Here is a 19476-nt window from a genome sequence, read left to right as displayed (position 1 = left end):
TAACCAAGATAATAATGGTAAAAAAAGAAAACACCTAGCAGTGAATCCATCTCAGCACCTTCTACCCACCTTCTGTGGGTATTATTATGCCTCACCAGCTCCGGCTGCTCATTATGGACATCGCACGCATTCAAATAAGCGAATGGCAAATGAGCATGCACAAAAACACACAATACTGCACTGTGTGGGGTTTGATGAGATGGACTGATCATCCTGCACAAGACACAACAAACTCCACTCATCAAACACTGACACTGAAACAGAACCCTAAACTGATTTTGTGATTCAGACTCATTCCTTTTCATCATACATACAACAGGATCACAGCGCTGAAATGTGTGGTATACACCCAATCTGGCCCTCGGAAACCCAGTTTACAGAGTACGCAATTTTTCCTGAGGCTAAAATGGCTGATAAGAAGTCAGCTAAGCCCCTAAATTGGATGGTTACAGAAGTGCAAGAATCTAAATAAGATGTATGGTCTGCAGCCTGTAACCTGTGTGATTTTTCCTTATCAGTTTATGAAACATGCAATTAGTTGAAGACTGCTGCAAGGTTTACTGAATAACCCCATTAAAGAGAACAGTGTTAAATAGGGAAGTGCCTGCAGGCAAATGTAATGGGTTTTTCCATTGACATGCTTTCTATTTGATGGGAAAGAATGCCTTATTTGCTCTTAATTCAGCCCTCGGAAACATTGCGATAGATGGGATGTATTTATTCCATAATTATGAATATAATACAGCATAAATGTAAATAGACAGTCCAACTACTGTACATCTTGGTAGCAAGTGGGTATTAAGCGCCTAAAGGCAATCTAACAAGCCTCCTTTTTATTGTATGATTGGAGAAAATATTTAGTAGGAGTTACTCCAAGCATCCACCTTATAGATTGGGAAGAAAATCATTCCAACACTGTGAAAATCAGAGCTTAATAGAATCTATTTTTAAACACAAGTTACCATAGCATGGCTGTACTGAACTCTGGTTGCTTTTTGCTTCCATCAGGTGTGGAGCCTCCTTGAATATCTGCCTTTCCAGTGAGTGTTTGTAGAGGTGTTCTGATAATTGACAGTGTTGGCACAGGGCAAAACATATTTAATAACAATGCTGCATAATATCTGGCCTCTGTTTAGTATTTTAATATTGCACTTCTAGCTTAGGAAGACATGGCAATGCACTCCAACATCGAATACGTACTAAAAATAGCCTGCTCGTCTTCAAAGCCGTAGTCATTGATTGCTTTATAGCCTTAAAAGAACCCCAGGTTTCTTCCCCAGCTAACTATGCACAAACAATAAATTCATAAGAAGGCATTTCTTAACACATTAATCCAGTACTACAGCATAAAATGCACCCTTACTGTGGGGTTGAGATAATTACCTTTTTTTCCATCTTATTTTAAGCCCACACATTGTCAAGAACAATCGGTGTTCATAGCAGTAAACTCTGCATTTATGTCTTCCCCATTTGGAACTGCGGTTACAATGGGTTTTTGAGTAACTGTGTGGTATCTGATAAGCCGGTATTCAGTTCCTGTATCACTCTACATCCATGGATGCACGCCTGCATTTTAAATATACAATGTGGTGCTTGCACTGTGTAGTGATCCCCAAATTGTCAAAACAGGCCACCCATTGTTTTCTTTGTGTGCCCGCATCCTCTGAAGCCCTGGGGTCTAATATCTCATTTTTGATGAGGCTATAAATTATGCAGGTTTGGGGCTCACTGACACGGCCATGCCCCCCTCTGAGGTATGTGAACAATGAACAACAACACTGTTGTTCACGCATACATTTCTGTGAACAGTAAGTATACATCTAGCCTTTGCACACATTTTTTTACACAAACTTGCCTCTCGCTATGGTCTACACTGTTTTTCAACATGATAATGTACCTGCACATTTTGGGGACTTAATTGACCCGTTTTTAAGCCCCAAAAATTTTAGCACGCTATGGTCAGTAATAATGTGTTATTTTCCAACTACAAAATTTAGCCTACATCATATATTTTCATTCTCTGGCAATGCAATATACAGCCAGTGATGAACAATGCCTCTCTCAACAAAAAACTGCTCTGGCATAGCAGGGCCATCACTTGTAAGAGAGCTTTAAAGTGAACACAGGAGTTGCTGAATTATGGACAGTAATCTTACTGGCCCATGAGAATCAAAGTAGCTGTAGTAGCTCCTCCAGAAGGCAATCAACCAAACTTGTGATCAGCAGATTAGCTGAGAAAATTCCAACTTTGCAGAAAAGCATGAGCTGCGCGAACAAGCCCACAGAGGTATTAAATTAGCAAAGTAAGGCAGATACTTTTACATTATTTTAAATGCACTTTTTGCAAGATCCTGTCGCTGTGAATGAATAACAGAAGGTTTTCGAGCTTTAAAAAAGTCCAAGACATTTCGGAGTTTTTCTATTTCTCCAGCTAAGTGCAGACCCAAGTCTTGGTGCTGCTTTTGATGTCACACTTTTGATTACTTGTTCACAATGTGGCAATGAAAACTGCTAATTGCAAAATGCAAGCTATTGTGTACTATTCATTTCATTTCTCGTAAGGCTATTTTAGTATTAAAGCCTGCAATCTGTTATCAACTCCCCGTGGACTAATGGGAGATGCTAATTCCACGGCTCAACATTAGTCCCAATCAAGCCATAACCAAGCTGCCGTTTGACTGGCACACACAGGCCTGTCTTTTTGGAAGGCACCCCCCCCACGCGGGGCTTAAGTATTTCTGAACAAACAAATCTATGCATCATCATAACATTCATTCTGATTGTGACATTTATTATAATGTTTGATGAAAAACTAAGTGTTTTACTAAGCACAATAGGTCACTGCTTTGTTATAAGCCTAGTAACCACTGGCCTTGAAAGTAAGACAGGACGACCTCCATTCTGAAGCCAAGATTCTGGTAAACCATAATAAATTTAATAAAACATTTATTTATATGTCATCCATCACAGTGGCACACAGGTCAGAAACCTTAAGTAGTGAATTCTCACCTACACGTGGACACACACACACACACACACACAGGTCTACCACAGGGAAAATCTGGCAGCTTGGTATTTTAGCCCTTCAAGGATACAGCAGAATGTTCGTTTTTGTCAGCGATTAATGATGTATGAAGCTCCGTAGTGTTGTGGGAGACTGTGCTGTCATTCAACACCTCCCCCAACCTCTCTCACACACATGTACAGGTTTACACACTTATAAATGCTGAAGCACACCGATACACAGGCATAAACATGCATCCATGTGCGCACCTGCCCACATTCACGTAGCACAAGCGTGTGCACAGACACACAAATACACGTAGTGCTGTTTGGGTGCTTGTAACGAAGCCTGCACTTTCCATCTCTCTCTTCTTCTTCTTCTTTTTTTTCCTTGGGCTTTACCGAGATAGTCTGCAGCTTCAACGTATCACCTCCTGACAGAAAAGACCTCAATTCCCCACCAGTACACACTAACAAGAGAGCGAGAATCCTCCTTACAGCATGTAGGTCAGCCCTGCCTTTCATGAGCGCCGGTTAAAAGAAGAGGTTATTACCAGTAGATCCAAGCTCTTCTCTCCCACATACACTTTTTGTCTAAAACAGCATGCATCTCCCACCTGAGTATGAAGAGCACAAGCTGCTATGAAGTCATGCTCTCTGAACATAGCCAAAGAAGCTGAACTCTGACCTTATAGTCATAAAAAACCTGGCAAGCCTAGGTGATATCATGGTTTCATATAATTTGCTTTTCCTTAATCAAGGGATATCTCTATTGGTGCAATAACATTTTACACCCTTGCCAGTGACAGTTGTAGAGTCATAACGAATGCCATATGGGCATTAACATCAAGATAATGTTGTTGAGGATCATTTCTGAGTGATGAAATATTGCTGTAATGGAGGGACAAAAACCTAATTATACAGTCCGGCTAATGTTGATGACTTTTTTATGAAGGGTGGATGTCAGACATTTGGACAGTAAGCCACAGGCCATATCATGTTTGCAAAACTGGACATTATGGATATTACAGTCCAAAATGACCAATTTGAGCATGTAGATATAGTGAAAGGTTGAATGAAGCTATAATTGCAAATGCATTATCATGTAGTTAAATTCTCTCTATCACAGACCTTGTCTCGTTGCTCCATGTGATGGAAGCTTTTTTATATGCTGTATTATGTTACTGTACACTTCCCTGAGGACAGATTATCTTAAAGCGTTTTCCACATCGGACATTTTCTGCCATAGTGCAGAAGGCATAAAACGGACAAAAGGACTCATAGCCATTATTTAAATTTTTGTATCATACATGATAAAATACCTCAAACATAATTTTCCGAAAAGATTTTTTTAAGCTTTCATCAGTTGGTACTGACACCATCGAGACTGTGACAAAGCAGTGAGATGATTCCAGCGTGTGAGGCATTTTATATGATGATGAAATGTCATTATCATTATATCCTCCACACAGGGGATTTTTTTTTTCCCCCTTCTATTTTTGGAAACGCTGCAAATCTCTGAGCATGAAAATGTCACATAATGTGTCAGTGTTAAAGCCAATAGAAGCATTTCGATTTGGTTTACACGTAGTTGACACAAGAGAGAAGACCGCGAGAGGTAAATATTTGATAGGTTCAATATATAATATTTGTCTGAGGTTATGGTACAGGATGCTGCATACTGGCAGTGTTAAGTGATGGAAAACAATCACAGAGGACAATTAGTGATGTTTCATTATCAGTCATTGAAAGTTGCATGCAAAAGAAATGAAACCTGTTGTTAACTCATTTACATTTAACCTTTTGGGTTCAGGTTTTATTTTTATTTTTTGTAAACAGCTTTAGTAGTCACAAATATAATGTGTTTTTAAAGTAAATCATATCTAAAGTATTTAATTTACTGATTATGCTGATGACAGTGTTTCATCAAACACTGGATAAAGTTAAATAGAAAGCACATTTGTTGAGGACCTTTTTTAGCTACTGAGAATTTACAACAATATGTGAGACTGATTGAAAACAGCCTACTGTGCTAATATTAATAGTAATGAAGGAACTTATAAACTAGTGCAACAGTGTGAGTGTGAGTTTAGCTCAGTGGCACAAAGGAATAATGGAGCTCCAGCTACAAAGACAAAACATGTTAAAATAGTGATTAACTCATTTTCTTTTATAGGATTGTTTACAATATCACCAGATACACACTATTTTAAATCGATAAGATTTTAGAATCATCTATCTGTGTCTACCTCTGAGCAACAATTGTTAAAAAGTAAAAGAAATTGCCCATTGCTGTTGCCCTGAGCCATGCTTTTAATGAAGTCAGTTCCAGTGCAGTCTGTTGTCATTCCTGGAATTGGCTGGCCACTGTCATTCTCTCCTCTTCTGCCAGATTGGGAAAAGTGTTGGAACAAGCCTGAAGCTGGAGCGATGATTGATGACACGCCTCCTCTGGTGCACACTTCCCTGCTGACGCACTCTCACACTGCTACACTTTTCAGCACTAATTGGGCAACCCTGCAAACTCCCCCACCCAGCATGTGTGTGAGGTTCGGGTCTGAGCAAACAACCGAGTGTGTGAGCCGCACTGTTCTGATTAGGCACTGCCCAAAAGCCCCCTAGCATGTCAGCAGCACACCATGGGCCTGTTTACTGTGTAGTACATATTTGCAAGGTGGGCATCAGGAGCCATACTATTGACAGAAGACAAGAACATATGAGTATCCCTTTGGAACAGTAGAACTATTTATATCCACATGCAGAATTCATTATGACAGAGACAATGACAAAGCAATGCAATCTAGACAACTGCCACTTGATATTCCCCAGGACTGTGTTATGGGCCAAGGTGCTATATAGGGCTCGTATTGTTTGTTTCTCCTGACTTCATTGAGGGTGACTTACATAACCTGTGATATGTGTATAATGCATTTATGAAGATGGATATTAACTGACACAATTTAGATTAAGTGCCTCGCTCAAGGACACATCAGCAATATCCTCTGTGCCTGTGTTTGAACTGACAACCTCGGATTCATTAATCCATTTAGGGCTTGGAGGTTTACAGGAGAGTAAACAGAAGGCCAGTGTCCTTTAGGACTGTTTGCTAAGCAGCACGGCATGTTCAGATCATGAATTTATCCACAATGTTCTGTAATGCAGGCACAGGCAATTACTATGCTTGCGAACCATATGGTTGGGAAGACATCTAATAACAGTCTGCTGTATGTTCTCTGGTTTTCAATGAAGGACAAAGGTTCAGCTTATGGGTTGAGGAATTGTTGCAGTGCACTGAGGCATGACTGATCTGTGCAATTGGTGAGCACAAAGAGTATTATGTAAAAAACCCTCCTGAATAAATATACATGATGTGCCTCTAAATCTGATTACAATATCGAAACTAGTCCAAAGAGCCATTACTGTCATTTAGCTCTTCACCAACTCACTGTCTTGCCTGCTTCATCAACAAACCTATAAGATGTTTCTTTTTGTTGTTTTTAAAATCCCTTCACTGTTTCATTTTCTCCTTTGCCCTTTTATTTCTTTTTTTTTTGTTATTCTTCTCCTTTTATCTGCTGCTTTTATCCCTACATAATTGTTAATGTTTAAGTGTCTCTGGGCCCAGACTGTATAATTAGGACCTTCCACTTCCTCAGTGGCAGAGTAAACCAGGAGAGGCTTCATTGTGTCACGTCCAGGAGAAAATCTTAAGAATTTAGATCGAAGAGGAGGTGGAGATGATATGTACAGAAGCCTTTGAATTTATTCTCTGGCTCGCTCTCATATGGGCTTAAGCAGCCACTTCTAAAGACGAACTCCAGACTTTAGGTAGCTGGTTTGCCTTAGACTGGCTTGCAACTTGATTAGCTGTTTCTAAAACCATTTATGTAAGCTCACAGCGTGAATTATTCTTATTCCGTTTTTAATCTCTACAAAGGAATGCTTGCATGAATTATTCATGCAGCTGTATACAGTATCCCTCCTATTATTAACTGCGAGATAAAAAAATATATCCATCTGTGGAATAATTTAGTCAGCAAAGCAGCAGCTGAGTTCACGCACAAGAAGTGCACATTCAAGCTGATTGTGGAACATAAAAATCCATTTGAAGAAACTGCCAAGTGTCCATACAAACTGCTCACAACATTCAGTCATAGGGAAGGTTTCCTTGCTGTTAGATGTAGCACAATGAAATGTCTACTTCAGCCATGCATGTCACTGTAACTATACTGTATGAATAAAACACCCACCAGTATACATTGGACAGTCGTCTTCTTCAGATTCAGGGTTTTTTCTGCTCACACATGTAGGAGAAGACTTTACCCTGACAGACCATCACACAGTGTGTGTCACTTTGGGCTGCTACAGAATGTGTTTGGACCTTTCACTTACAGAAGCAGTGTCATTGAAGTACATTAATACAAGGAATTCAGCGATAGTAACTGCAATCATGTAAATACATGCAAAGTACATAAAAATGCCATGACGTTTGGTTCTGCTGTCACAAGTTTTTCGAGTTCTAATATTAGGTGTTGCAGACCTTTCAACCAAAAAATAGTCCAGGACCCACTAACAGTATCAAGTGGAAATTAAACAATGTGCATCATTATCCTTAATAATAAAGTTGTCAGAAAGCTAATCATTTATGAATTCAATAAATAAAAATATAACAACTATATATGTTGTACTGACAGAACCAGGTATGTCTGAGTCTGAATGTACTGTACGTAAAGTGTTAAGAGAGTCCGTACAAGAACTGGTACCACAGTTTGTACTGACTGAGTCACTGAACAGAGTCTACAGCCATCATATACAGCTCAGCACATATGGGAGATAATGAGGGAGAGTGAGTCAGTATTTTACCCTTCATCACCCCAGACCACGATTTTAATGGTCATTAAAATTTGAAACAGTAATATTAACCATACAGAGTTTTACCATGGTTTATGTGAAACCAATTTGTGTGTCCTCCCTATAATCCATATGGTTACTATTACAGAAGACATAAAAAAAAAGCACCCCTGTGAAAATGCCAGGTTTTTGTGAGGTTAAAAAAATGAGCTATAACCTGTCAAGTGAAAAATAATCTGAAAAACAAATAAGTGGTTGCATTAGTATGCACACCCGCTTATAACTGTGGATGTGGCTGTGTTTGTTATATAGGAGCCAGTACACACCTGCAATCATTTAAAGTGCTTCGTCTGCCTTGAACACAGTACTTTTTTTGCACAGTCCAACCCTCATTCAATTCAGAAATTATGTACTTAAGAAGCTGATATCCTAAAACTAAAGGCATCATCACTTAGTCATACGTTTGCAAGCACATCCATACATTTTATTATTTCACCAGCATTGTACTTTAACGTGTTCACTTTTCTCATTTATTTGTGCCCTGTTTTATTTAGAAACATAATAATGATGAGACACAAGCTAAAATATGAGCAACTCTTAAAATCCCCCAAAAAAATGCCTCACGAGTCTTGATATTACCTTCTCTCAAGCATTCACATTTCTTTTATTCAACGTCACTATTCATGTCATGTAGTGCAACAGGCACTGAAACCTTGGCGCTGCTTCGCTGTAAACACTTCTGATTCTAGAGCTTCTTTCTTGCAATGATCTGTAGCACACTACCTGAAAATATGTCCTCATCACAGGAGTACATAAGATGCTGTTCTCCTACAGTCTTTACAATCAAATCAAACATCGCTGCTCTGTCAAGGTGAATCATTTAATTTGAAGAAATTCCCGGCCAATACTGCAGAGTGGATATCGGAACAATCCGTGGGAGCCACAGAGGCTGTAAAAGTAATCGTCTTTGAATGGCCACACTGGCCTGTCACAGATAATATGACTGTTTATCAGGTGGTTGTTTTACAAGTCAACACATCTGATGGAAATATTGGAAAACAAGCTACAATTCTTAGTGAAAGCAGTAATTTTCAGGGGTGCAACTGTTTCAAAAAAAAAAAAAAACAACAACTCCCGCCCCTGCGCTTTTGTGTTGTTGTACATTGGCATCAGCATCAACACAACACAATAAAGCATCTGGCTCAAATATTCCCTTAAGGCAGCCAGTACAGGGCCACGTAAGTCAACCAGCGCAGCACCTGTTTCCACATGTCTGTGATGGCAAATATGGAGCACGACACTAAGAACGAAACCCACGGTGACACGCCACTACAGATTTTCTTTCTACTGAACTTCTTGAATGGCCCTGGGGTGGCCATGAAAACAAAGATGACAGGATTATCCTCTCCTTGCTTTGAACAGGCTACCCATTAGCAACTGCACTTGCAAAAACGAGGGTGAATATTCTGAAATGAAAGTGACACTCACACAACGCAGAGAGGAAGGCAGCGGGGGCATTGTGTTTGAATAAAAGACAGTGCCTGGATTGAGGTTTGCGGCAGAAAGGCATGGCCCACACACTTCCACTGAAGACATCTGACTGTTTTAGAGATTGCAGAGTGTACTGTGGAAGCTGGAAAGTGATTGTATGCCTCAGGGAAGATCTATTGTGGCACCTGACTGTGTCTCATAAAACACAGTACGATGCAACAGTGGGTGTGTTAAATCCAACGACTGGTATGAACATTTAACACAGAGACACACACAGTGTATTATCTACAAATACATTTCGTTTGTAGATCCTGGGGCTGGATGCTAATTAGCTCAGAGCTGTAATCCTCCTTTTCATAACGTTAACTGGGTAAAATAAGGAAGCGAAAATAAGGAAGCGAAACGGAGCCTAACTGGAAAGAACCTTGATGAGGTTAATTCCATGTTAATTTGCAAAGCTTGCAAGTTTGACTTAAAAAAAGAAAATTTCTTCTTCTTCTTCTGAAGCTTCTCATTTAGTAGCATAGGTGTTAACATTGCACATTCTGTGGGTTTGAGACATCAGTAGATAAGCATGGTAGCTCCTACTGCTATAACTGGGCTATAGCTACATAAAAAGTATATTTACACTACATAATTGATAATGCCAGTCAAATTAATAAAATAAACATATATTGTTATCATATAAATCATCTCCTAATCCTGCATAACAAATCTCTCTGATTTGCTTTTAGGAATAGCTGCACCAAACACTACACTACTCAGCGTCAACAATCGAGCAACATTAGTAAACGACTGCAGTAATGTTTGTTCATTTAACATATCATTTTTCACCTGACAATAAATATGAAGTTTTTCATGTGAATCTTCCTGTAGCCTCAGTGAGCATGTCATTTCCTGCAATGTTTTGTCTGCATGGACATTTTTAGGTTTAGCGAAAGACAAAAAAGCAACAGTGAGCTGATAACGTGAAAAGATTAATGCAACAGGTGCTTATTTCAGTTTGGGCAAATATCAACACGTATTACTCGGACTTTGTTTGTCAAATCATCTTAACAAACCGACTCTGATCATAGTTAGATTTTCTACTTGCCATTAAAATTGACTTCAGTTAGAGCGACATGGCCCTACTGTAGGATTGACAAACACCCTGAATCAAGCTCAGAACAGAATATCACTGAACTAACTTGGTGTATATGTACAGACCAAATACTACAGACAGAATAAACTCTGGAGTGTTTACAGAGAATACCTGGCAGCCGATCCATTACTAGGTAGTAACTGAGCACAACTACATTTGCCTTGGTTGCTTACCTTTAAATGCAATTAGGGAACAGAGCATTACAGAGAGAAAGAGACAGATAGGTAGAGATAAGGTGAAACGGAGAGAAAGAGAGACGGACGGAGACGGGAAAAGTGTAGAGAAATCAAAGTCCCATTATGAATAGCGAAACTCGGGTCTAAAATTAGAATCCTAATGAGTGGCAGTATCATAGATCAGTTGATGAATTCACTGTTTAACATTAGCACAGATTGAGTCAAGCTCCCTGCCATGGTGTGGCTGGAACAGAGCTTGACAGCCTATTAATGTCCACGTTGCTCCCCTACATTTAGATGACATTTTTCTTTCGAGAGATTTGTGTTCAGTTGTAGTTAAATTTTAATAATCCTACCTTCTTAATGAAAAACAGAATTCGTCATTAATGTCTGGTTATAACAGTTTCATGAATACACATTATTTCCACACATACTATTAAACAATAGAGGTCAGGCACATTTTCCGTAACGCTTACCTTTGCGACTGTGCTGCCATAATAAGTGAAGTGCTAAGAACATTGGTTTAAATTCCACTCAAACAACACCGGGTTCTCCTTTTTAACTGGGTCACTCTAAAGTAACAAATCATTCGTGCCGTCTGTGAAACATAGCACAGATTTAAGCTACTACCATGAGTACAGTTAGTCTGTAGGTCTCCAACATGGGCATTTGGCCTCTTTTCATCAGCCACAAATCTACAGTAAGGTAAAACATTTCAATACAATACATGTTTTCATACTGTAACAGGCTACAGCATCAGCCCTGCATTTGCTGTGCATAAACACTGGGCAATGTTAATGAGTCAGTCTCACAAATGAGGCTTTTCTTAATCTCTTCTGTTACCTTAACTCCTGACCCCACTGGAAACAAAAGGTAGCACTATTCTCAGTGATATTGATTTGCTTGACTGCTTCTTTCTCCATTTACTAATAATTACCAATGCAGACTGTCCAATTACTTGGCTCTAACAAACATTTACAGCAGTCTGAAATCCACACACTCATTATGCAGATGACAGAGGAAAAAAAAACACTAAACCTGCTCAGAGCGACTCCAATTAAAATTCTTTAGCCGTGCCAACAAAGAATCAAATGAATTATGACAATATGTACCTCCTTTAGCTGCTGGAGTTTCTAATCAATTGTGAGAGACCAGCCATGGTGAACATGTAAGCATTGAAAGTGAAGTGCTCAAATAAAGACTACAGTCGATATTTCTTGTTTAATTTAAGAATGTTCCTTAGAAACACTGAAAAATAAAACTTTGTCCTGATGCTGAAATATGAGTTGCTTTTAAGAAATGATCCCTCTCTCAATCACATGAATTATGGCAGCCAGAAAAGTAATGACAATATCCATTAGATGGAAGATGATGCAATGACACACATATCATATTAAATGTGCAGTGAACAGCATTTGAAAAGGTTTTACTGCTCCTAACCCTGAATTCATGGTTTCATGGAATGAAATCCATGCTCCTCCTGATAGAAAAGTGCACTAATGTAAACCCTAGACACAAGGCTAATACTGAATTTCATTAAAGAAAAAATAATTCCCTCAACAGCAGCTGAAATCCCTTTGGATTGTTTTAAATCACTCAAGGGCATCGCACTAACCTTGTAATTTATTATTCCCATAGGATCAAACTATTTACCTCCAGCATCAACCCATGCTGACACATGAAGATGTTGCACTGAGGATAATGACATCGACCACTCTATCATAGGGGAATATCTCCCATGATGATGAATCAGTCTTGCTTATGTAACTAAAAGTAATGGGTAACGGGCAGAAAACATTGAGAAACTGATTAACTTGGAGAGTTTTAAATGGAGATTTTGATCCATCAAAGTTGTCATTGCATGACCACTTGACCTGCTCATTGAGTAAACTGAATTGAGGGATGCATGATTCTAGTATCCACTGCAGACAAAGCCATGCAGGAAGTTTCATGTTTCCCAGAAGCTTACTAAAGGTTGAGGTGTCTTCCATGCTCAGCATACCAAGCAAAGTGTGCCACCCCTGTGCCTGTGCTCTTTGTTTCAAAGCTTCCCCATCACTCAGGCTTCAAACTCTGATGTCAGCGAGTTTTCTCTATAACCCACTGACATTAAAGGCATACCAAAACCTGCTGGTATATAACTTTGCATACTGAGATTAAGACTGTACTCTATCAGAGTTACACTGCTAATTATCATGAAACACAGATACTGACTGACTTATTATAGAGAATAACTAAAGGGCCTGTATACATTATTGCAAACTGTTTTCCAGCACAGTAGACATGCTCTTATGAAAAATTCAGTTTCTAGTAACTTTGCTATAAAATTGTTGAAAAGATAGGTTTATAGCTTTCTCACAACACAAAACACTCCTCTGAGATTTTCTGTTAGAGTTATTGCAATTATGTGGATTCTCACAGCTGGGAATGGGTAAAAGCTCCATTTGCTGCCCCAAATCATTTTCTGTATCCCTTATAATTGTAGTGATTATAAGAATATTAGAAAGATGCTTTAAAACCTAGCATAGCATCTATTTTTCTCAGAGGATTTACCTTGAAAATGCATTTCCATTTAGGCTTTAATTCACCAGGGCACTCAATCACTCTAGTGCTAATTGAAATATATTAGAAATAGAAATGCTTAATTTCTAGAAAGTACAATGGATTGAATTGCGTGACAAATGATGTCCATAAATATAATCTATTTAGAAATGGTTTACTGTGTGCATTTTTTATGTACGTTGGCCTCAATTCATAGCTACATGAAGCTATAAATCATGGCATGTAACTAAAAGACTCTGGCAGCAAGAAAAAAGCAAACTGGTTGCTTTACATTAAGACACTAGAGTGGGTTTGGGTTTTGTACCACAGCGTTTCCTTGTACAGTATGCAGTAAACACAGACACATCACCACTGCTAAATGGACAAATGCGACGCACATGGTTTATCAAAATTCAGAACAAAATGTATAGTATGTACTGCAAAGTTTTACACCAAGCCACTTATCGAACTCTGAAATAACATGAATGCACTAAAGCTGGTTTCATACTGTGTATTGTGTAAAAAGTCTAAAAGCAATTACCTGTTAAGCACATTACATCCCTGAATTAAAGACTTTAGGCTTTTTTTGAGTCAGATAAGCTTAATTCCAGTTTGGAAACTGCTAGAAATGAACTGATATTTTAACACAGGGACAAACACGAATAACTACAGTATGTCCATTTATTTTCTTATGCTATTAACTGTATAAGGTAACTGCATTAGTAGTAGTTTGTGAAAGTACTACATTTGTAACATTACTGCACTGGCCTGTATAGTTTAAAATTTGGGTATTGAGATAAACCTGCTAGGAACTAAGTTGTGTTCATGTGTGTTTTGTATTGGGCTGCAGCCCTGAGTCAAACTCCTGTCAAACATTCATTACTATAGCTATCTGGGCCTCCAGAGCCCTTCAAGCGTCAAACACTCCCAGTAAATTAACACACACATGAAAAGACGTATATGAATATCCCTGTCTACTTTTTCATAATGCTAAAGTTGTTTTTGCAGCACTGCTAAGTCACTGCACACAACAGTACCACTACTGAAAACATTCCCATGGGAAACACTACATCTGTTTAAAACAAGAAAAAAAAAAGAGTGCATTTGACCATATACATCTGGATAAATAAGCATCAACAGCATTTGATTTGTTTCATGAGTAAAGATCTTCTTCATTTTTTTGATATGTATCACTTGACAAGAATGACTAAAAGATATGAGACATATTCTCATCACAGGTGTTGAATAAGCATCACTTTCAGAAGAATTTATTACAAGTAGCTTTGCTATTAAAATGCACCACAGGGTTGTTTCTTATAATACTTATCCTCATGGCCAGCTTTGCGACTTTGCACATTTTCATCTGAAAGAAATTAGCTTCTTTCAGCAATGAGCTGAATGACTAATTAAAACAAGTCAAGACAGGCTCTGAGTTTTAATTGGCTACTGTAGAGATGGCTAAGTGGAGGTCTTAAAGGGAGAAGCTGCTATGAAAGTCTTCACAGCCACTGTTCTAGAATGTCTTGTTGGCTGATTTCTATACTAAAGCACATCTAATGCAAATGGACGACAGAGTAATGAATCTGATGAATACTTTAGTATAGCCAACTTCCCTTGGGCAACGCGGGAGAGCAATGTGCCTGCTTCCTACTGTTAAAAAAAAAAAAAGGTCAGATTTTTAGACATGAAGCCAGAATGATTCTGAATCTCGCCATATCTCCATCTGGGTAAAACCACCTCAACGGCCATTGTGTTTTCCATCACGAGTGTTACCCGCCAGCCCAAAAATGAGGTCAAGTGATGTGCCTAACATCTGATCCTTGAGATGCGGAGATCATAATGAACATAAGGACTGTGAAGAGGAGCAACATTGTGCTGACAGCGACACTGATCGCATTAAATGTGTTGTGGGAAAAAAACAGGCAGGAGGATTTCGGTGTTTAATTAACAGTGACAGACTCAGGTGTGCCCCCAGATGTGTCATAAGAGGTAAACCAGGTTTTTCCCCAAATGAGTGCATGAAACCGCAGATATCTGGCAGCTAACTGATGTGTTCACAGCCCACTATATCTGCTACATCTCAAGCCAAGCTGTTGGAGATGAAGTAACTTTGCTTATAGTTTTTTAACAGAACTGACTGTAGCCTAATTAAAAAAGTGCTGAAATGCAGAAAGTGCAGGGGCTGTTTCTCAGCCACTGTTATGGTCGGTGTTAAGACGATAGTCAACAATTCCTCTTTTAAATTGTGTCCTGTGGAGTTTGAAGAGCCACTTAATATTCCTCTGTTCTGTCTTAATAGCATCTGCACTGGGGTGGGGAAACCAAACCATTTAAACTAGATGTTGTCTCTGGCATAAGTGCTTATAGTAAATGTCAAGACCTTTCACAGCCATAATAATGATGCGGTTGAGGAAAATGATACATGGCACAATTTTTTGTCCGGGATAAGGCTGGGAAACACAGCTCCAGTACAATCATGTACAGCCAGAAAAGATTTTCATCAACTGGTCTGTTGACATGAGGCAATGATTTTAGATTTACACCAATACCAGACGTTCAAACTAGTGACAGGTCAATTTTGCACCATTACAGAGACTAATGTCTGTGGTGCAGGCCTTATTTTGTAGCTGAGGGCCAACTGTCAAACTAAATAACAAAACTAAGCTAGGGTCATTGTCTTATTCTTGGTATGTCCAGCCTCTCCCTTTTTATTTGCCTTGTCCTATTTCCTGCCTATGTTAAATGTAAAAGCTGGCTGTTAAAGCACAGTCATTGTTCGTTTTTGTGTAGTTCTCACCACATCATACATATACAATGGTGGAAATAGAAATATAGCTGTCAGCTATACAGCACGAAGTACAGATATATTTTTAGAATAATAATAATAATACACATTGTACCTGTATGGTAGTACCCTATGCTTAAGACTTCAATCTCTTTAAGACTAAATGCATAGATACTGGCTCTTTGCTGTTGATTACGACTGCTTATCCATGTGGAAGAGGCTGCCACTGATACTGTGTGTTTCCAGACAGCAGGGGAAACTCTTTTCATCTGGCTACCCCTCCAAATTCATAGCCAGATGAGTCATTTACTGGAAGGAGTCAGAATTTATTCAGCTGAATCCAACTGACACGTAACCTGTAAAAAATTGGGGAAGAAAGGGGATGTGTAGCTCCTATAAACAGCGAGATCCTTATGGAAGCGCATAGGTTTGCAGTATGGAAAAAGAATGCAGCATATGTGCATAACTTGAACGCACTCGTGTGAAGCGCTTTGAAGCAGCAGCACAGCTCATTTGAAATACAAGGGCTGCTGTTAGAGGCTGAAAATGGCTGAGCTTTTAAGTAATCAAAACAAAATTAAAAGGGTGATGATACACATGTGGACCATTCGTCATCTTCAAGAAGCTCAAACCATTTAATTGATGTGGACTCACTGCCCAACATTAATTGGGGCAGCACTAATGTAGTACTAAGAATCGAAGAGGTGGGGCATGAGCACACAACAGTGGACACACCTCTTGGGAGCTACTCCATAATCCAAAGGCAGTGACTAATTGCATGCTTCTGGGTTTGTCAGTATTTGAGAGGGCTCACATTTTTTAGTCAGCAATCAGCTTTGGGGCACAGCAAAATTGCCCTCTAATATTTAGGGGTCTTGACAAAAGAGAAACGCAACAAACAGGCGCTGCTTTCTGCATTTACTGTAGTTTCTAAAAGAAACGGCTCATGCTTTGATGCCTAGCTCTCAAGACCAATGAAAAAAAAAAAGAAATGAAAAGAGGAAAACAACAGAGCCATGGTTCCTTGTGATTTGAGAAAGCGACTGTGCCAAAACGCTGCCTTTATCATGGCTCTGGCAGGAACAGCGTTTTGCAATTACATGCATCCAGAGAGGCAAGAAGAGTTGTTTAGGAGGTTTACCATTTCTATTAGGTCAACAGGTGCAAGCACAGCAGTGATAACTTCGCGTTGCCAGCATTCACATGACTGCAAAAAAGCCAATGAATGGTTACAGCGAGTGTTGAATAACCTTTTAATTAACTACAAGAACCCTGCACTGAAAGCATTTTGCAAATGTTTTCCCTATCAATTTCCTAGATTTCTAGATGACATTTAGTAAGGCAATGACCTGCTTGCGGAAAGTGTTGCTTCATTCAGGGGGTGGGAGGTAACTTGTTTATTGAGCTGATTCATAGCGCAGAGATAATCTTTGCTCCAATAAACCATCCGGATTCAGGCAGAGCTTGTGCCACTGATCACAGCCAACCCAGACTGACACCAGGGAATTAGACGCCCTCTCTAAAGATACAGTCAGAGTTGTAAGTCTCTTTGACAGGATGCCCCTTGGGTTTGGAGGGAACATGGTAAAAATAGTGAGTACCCCCACAGCTGTTGCCAAGATAATTCTGTGATGAGCACCAACGCATTTTAACCCCTCCTCATAACAAGACGCTTATCTTCACACGGACCCGACAAAGATGTTGATCCAGCGCCACTGAAATTATCCAGCTCTTCAACAATCAGGTAGCAGGCAGCAACGACCGAGAGCGAAGCCGTGTAGGAAACTTTAGACAGATAGCTGCTCTGTATTCACGTCCACACCCAGCATCTCTCAGAGTCAACATCCACAGAATTCATATTGAAATGGGCCAGGCCTGCCCCCTCAGCCTTTCCTCAGAGCCATCAAAACGGATATTTGATATTGGTGGAACAAGATGCTATCAGAGAGCTGCAGAAGAATGTGCATCCTTTTTTATGCCCGCGTTTTGTGTATGCCAAAGAGTTTTTAATGTTATTAAAAAAATGAAATTAAGAAAAGCTGCACAGAGCTGCAGAAAGTGTTTATTTGAAACCTATGCTTCAGATCATCTGTTGTTTTACACTCTTATTATCAATAAACATGTGTGGGATCATTATTCATGGTGTTTTGGATTGAATGCTTATATGATTCCTGTTGGCTGCTGCTACAAACTCACTTAGTGCACGGTTCAAGAACCACACCTCACGCCAGTTAAGCGACTCCTTGATGGGCAGCTCACCCTGCGCCTCTGGCACCGCATGTGCAGGTGATGGAGGGAGGATGGAGGGAGGATGGAGGCGCGTCGCTGCCACAACACTAGATTTGTGATCAACACAGACACACACAGACGCTCCCTCAGCCTCGTTTTGAAACTGCGACATCACTAAAAAAAAAAAAAAAAGAAAAACCCGGTCTTCGGACTCCCAGTTCGCTTCTGCAGCTCTTCGCGTCGCACCATGTTTGCAACTGCGTAGAACAAACGAACACAGTGGCGCGACGTCGCTCGCACGACGCGATGCGGAGGGCTAACTCCGGAGCCCGTTTGCGAACAGCTGGTAAATCAAACGCACCCCCCGTCACCAGCCCCGATACAAAAAGACACACAGTTTGTGTCAAGTGGTGTAAAACACGTTAAAAGTGGCTTTAAAAACTTTACCAGCCGAGCTGCACTCGTGGCGGCGTCCTGTGCGAAGCGGCCGATGCACTGTTCGCCCCCCCTCTCCACACACACACACACACACACACAGTGGATGGAGGGAACAACGACCTATTGTGTGTTTACCGCACAGCCCCTTGTTTAAAAGTACTTCACAGGCATCTTTAAACCAACACAACCGGGGCTAAAGAGCGAGCGAGTGCTTAGCTTGGGGAGAAACTCCGGCGCCGAGGCGAAGTGTGGAGCGGGAGAAAGTGAAGTTGTGTGTTAGCTTGTTTTACCTCAGGATGGCCGTGTCGCCCTGTCTGCTGACCACGCTTTCAACCGAGGAATAGTCCACAGTTTGTCCGGCGGGCAAACAGGACGGCAGAAAGCAGCACAGGCTGAGGATGATCGCAGTAAGCCACTGACCAGACACGCAAGCATCCTGCACCGCAATCATTATGTCCATCACAGCTGCGTGTTGTTGTCGCTTTGCCCAAGTGTAAAAAAAAAAAAAAAAAAAAAGAAACCGAGCGGCTAGCTTAAAAAAAAAACACACACACACATATACAAAAAAAAAAAAAAACCCACAAAAACTAAACGCGAACGGCGATTTATGTCCACACTTTTCCTCCTCGGAGCCCCGCGAAGAACCGGTCCGCCGTCCAGTGTCCCAGGTTTTGTTTTTAAGCTGGATGCAGAGCCCACTACTGTGCAGGGGAGCGCACTCTCCAGTGGCTTGCACACCATCTAGTGAGGAAATGCGATGTAAAATGGGAGCAGACCTAGAAGCAGACAACCCCCAGGCTCTGATCCTGTTGCCATGCGGC

The 19476-nt window shown here is 40.2% G+C and overlaps 1 protein-coding gene across 1 annotated transcript in view; it reads right to left on the bottom strand.

The window, feature by feature from the left end:
* negr1 (neuronal growth regulator 1) overlaps window positions 1-19115 on the bottom strand; it is a 118599-nt gene extending 99484 nt beyond the window's left edge. The window contains exon 1 of the mRNA XM_026346497.1: window positions 18946-19115. Coding sequence (XP_026202282.1) covers window positions 18946-19115 — 170 coding nt within the window. The remainder of the gene's footprint in view (window positions 1-18945) is intronic.
* Between the last annotated feature and the right edge of the window lie 361 nt (window positions 19116-19476).

The sequence above is a fragment of the Anabas testudineus genome, chromosome 4, assembly GCF_900324465.2.
Source record: "Anabas testudineus chromosome 4, fAnaTes1.2, whole genome shotgun sequence".
Taxonomy (NCBI): Eukaryota; Metazoa; Chordata; class Actinopteri; order Anabantiformes; family Anabantidae; genus Anabas; species Anabas testudineus.
The sequence above is the reverse complement of the archived record's forward strand: the minus strand, read 5'-3'. Positions and strand labels throughout refer to the sequence as shown.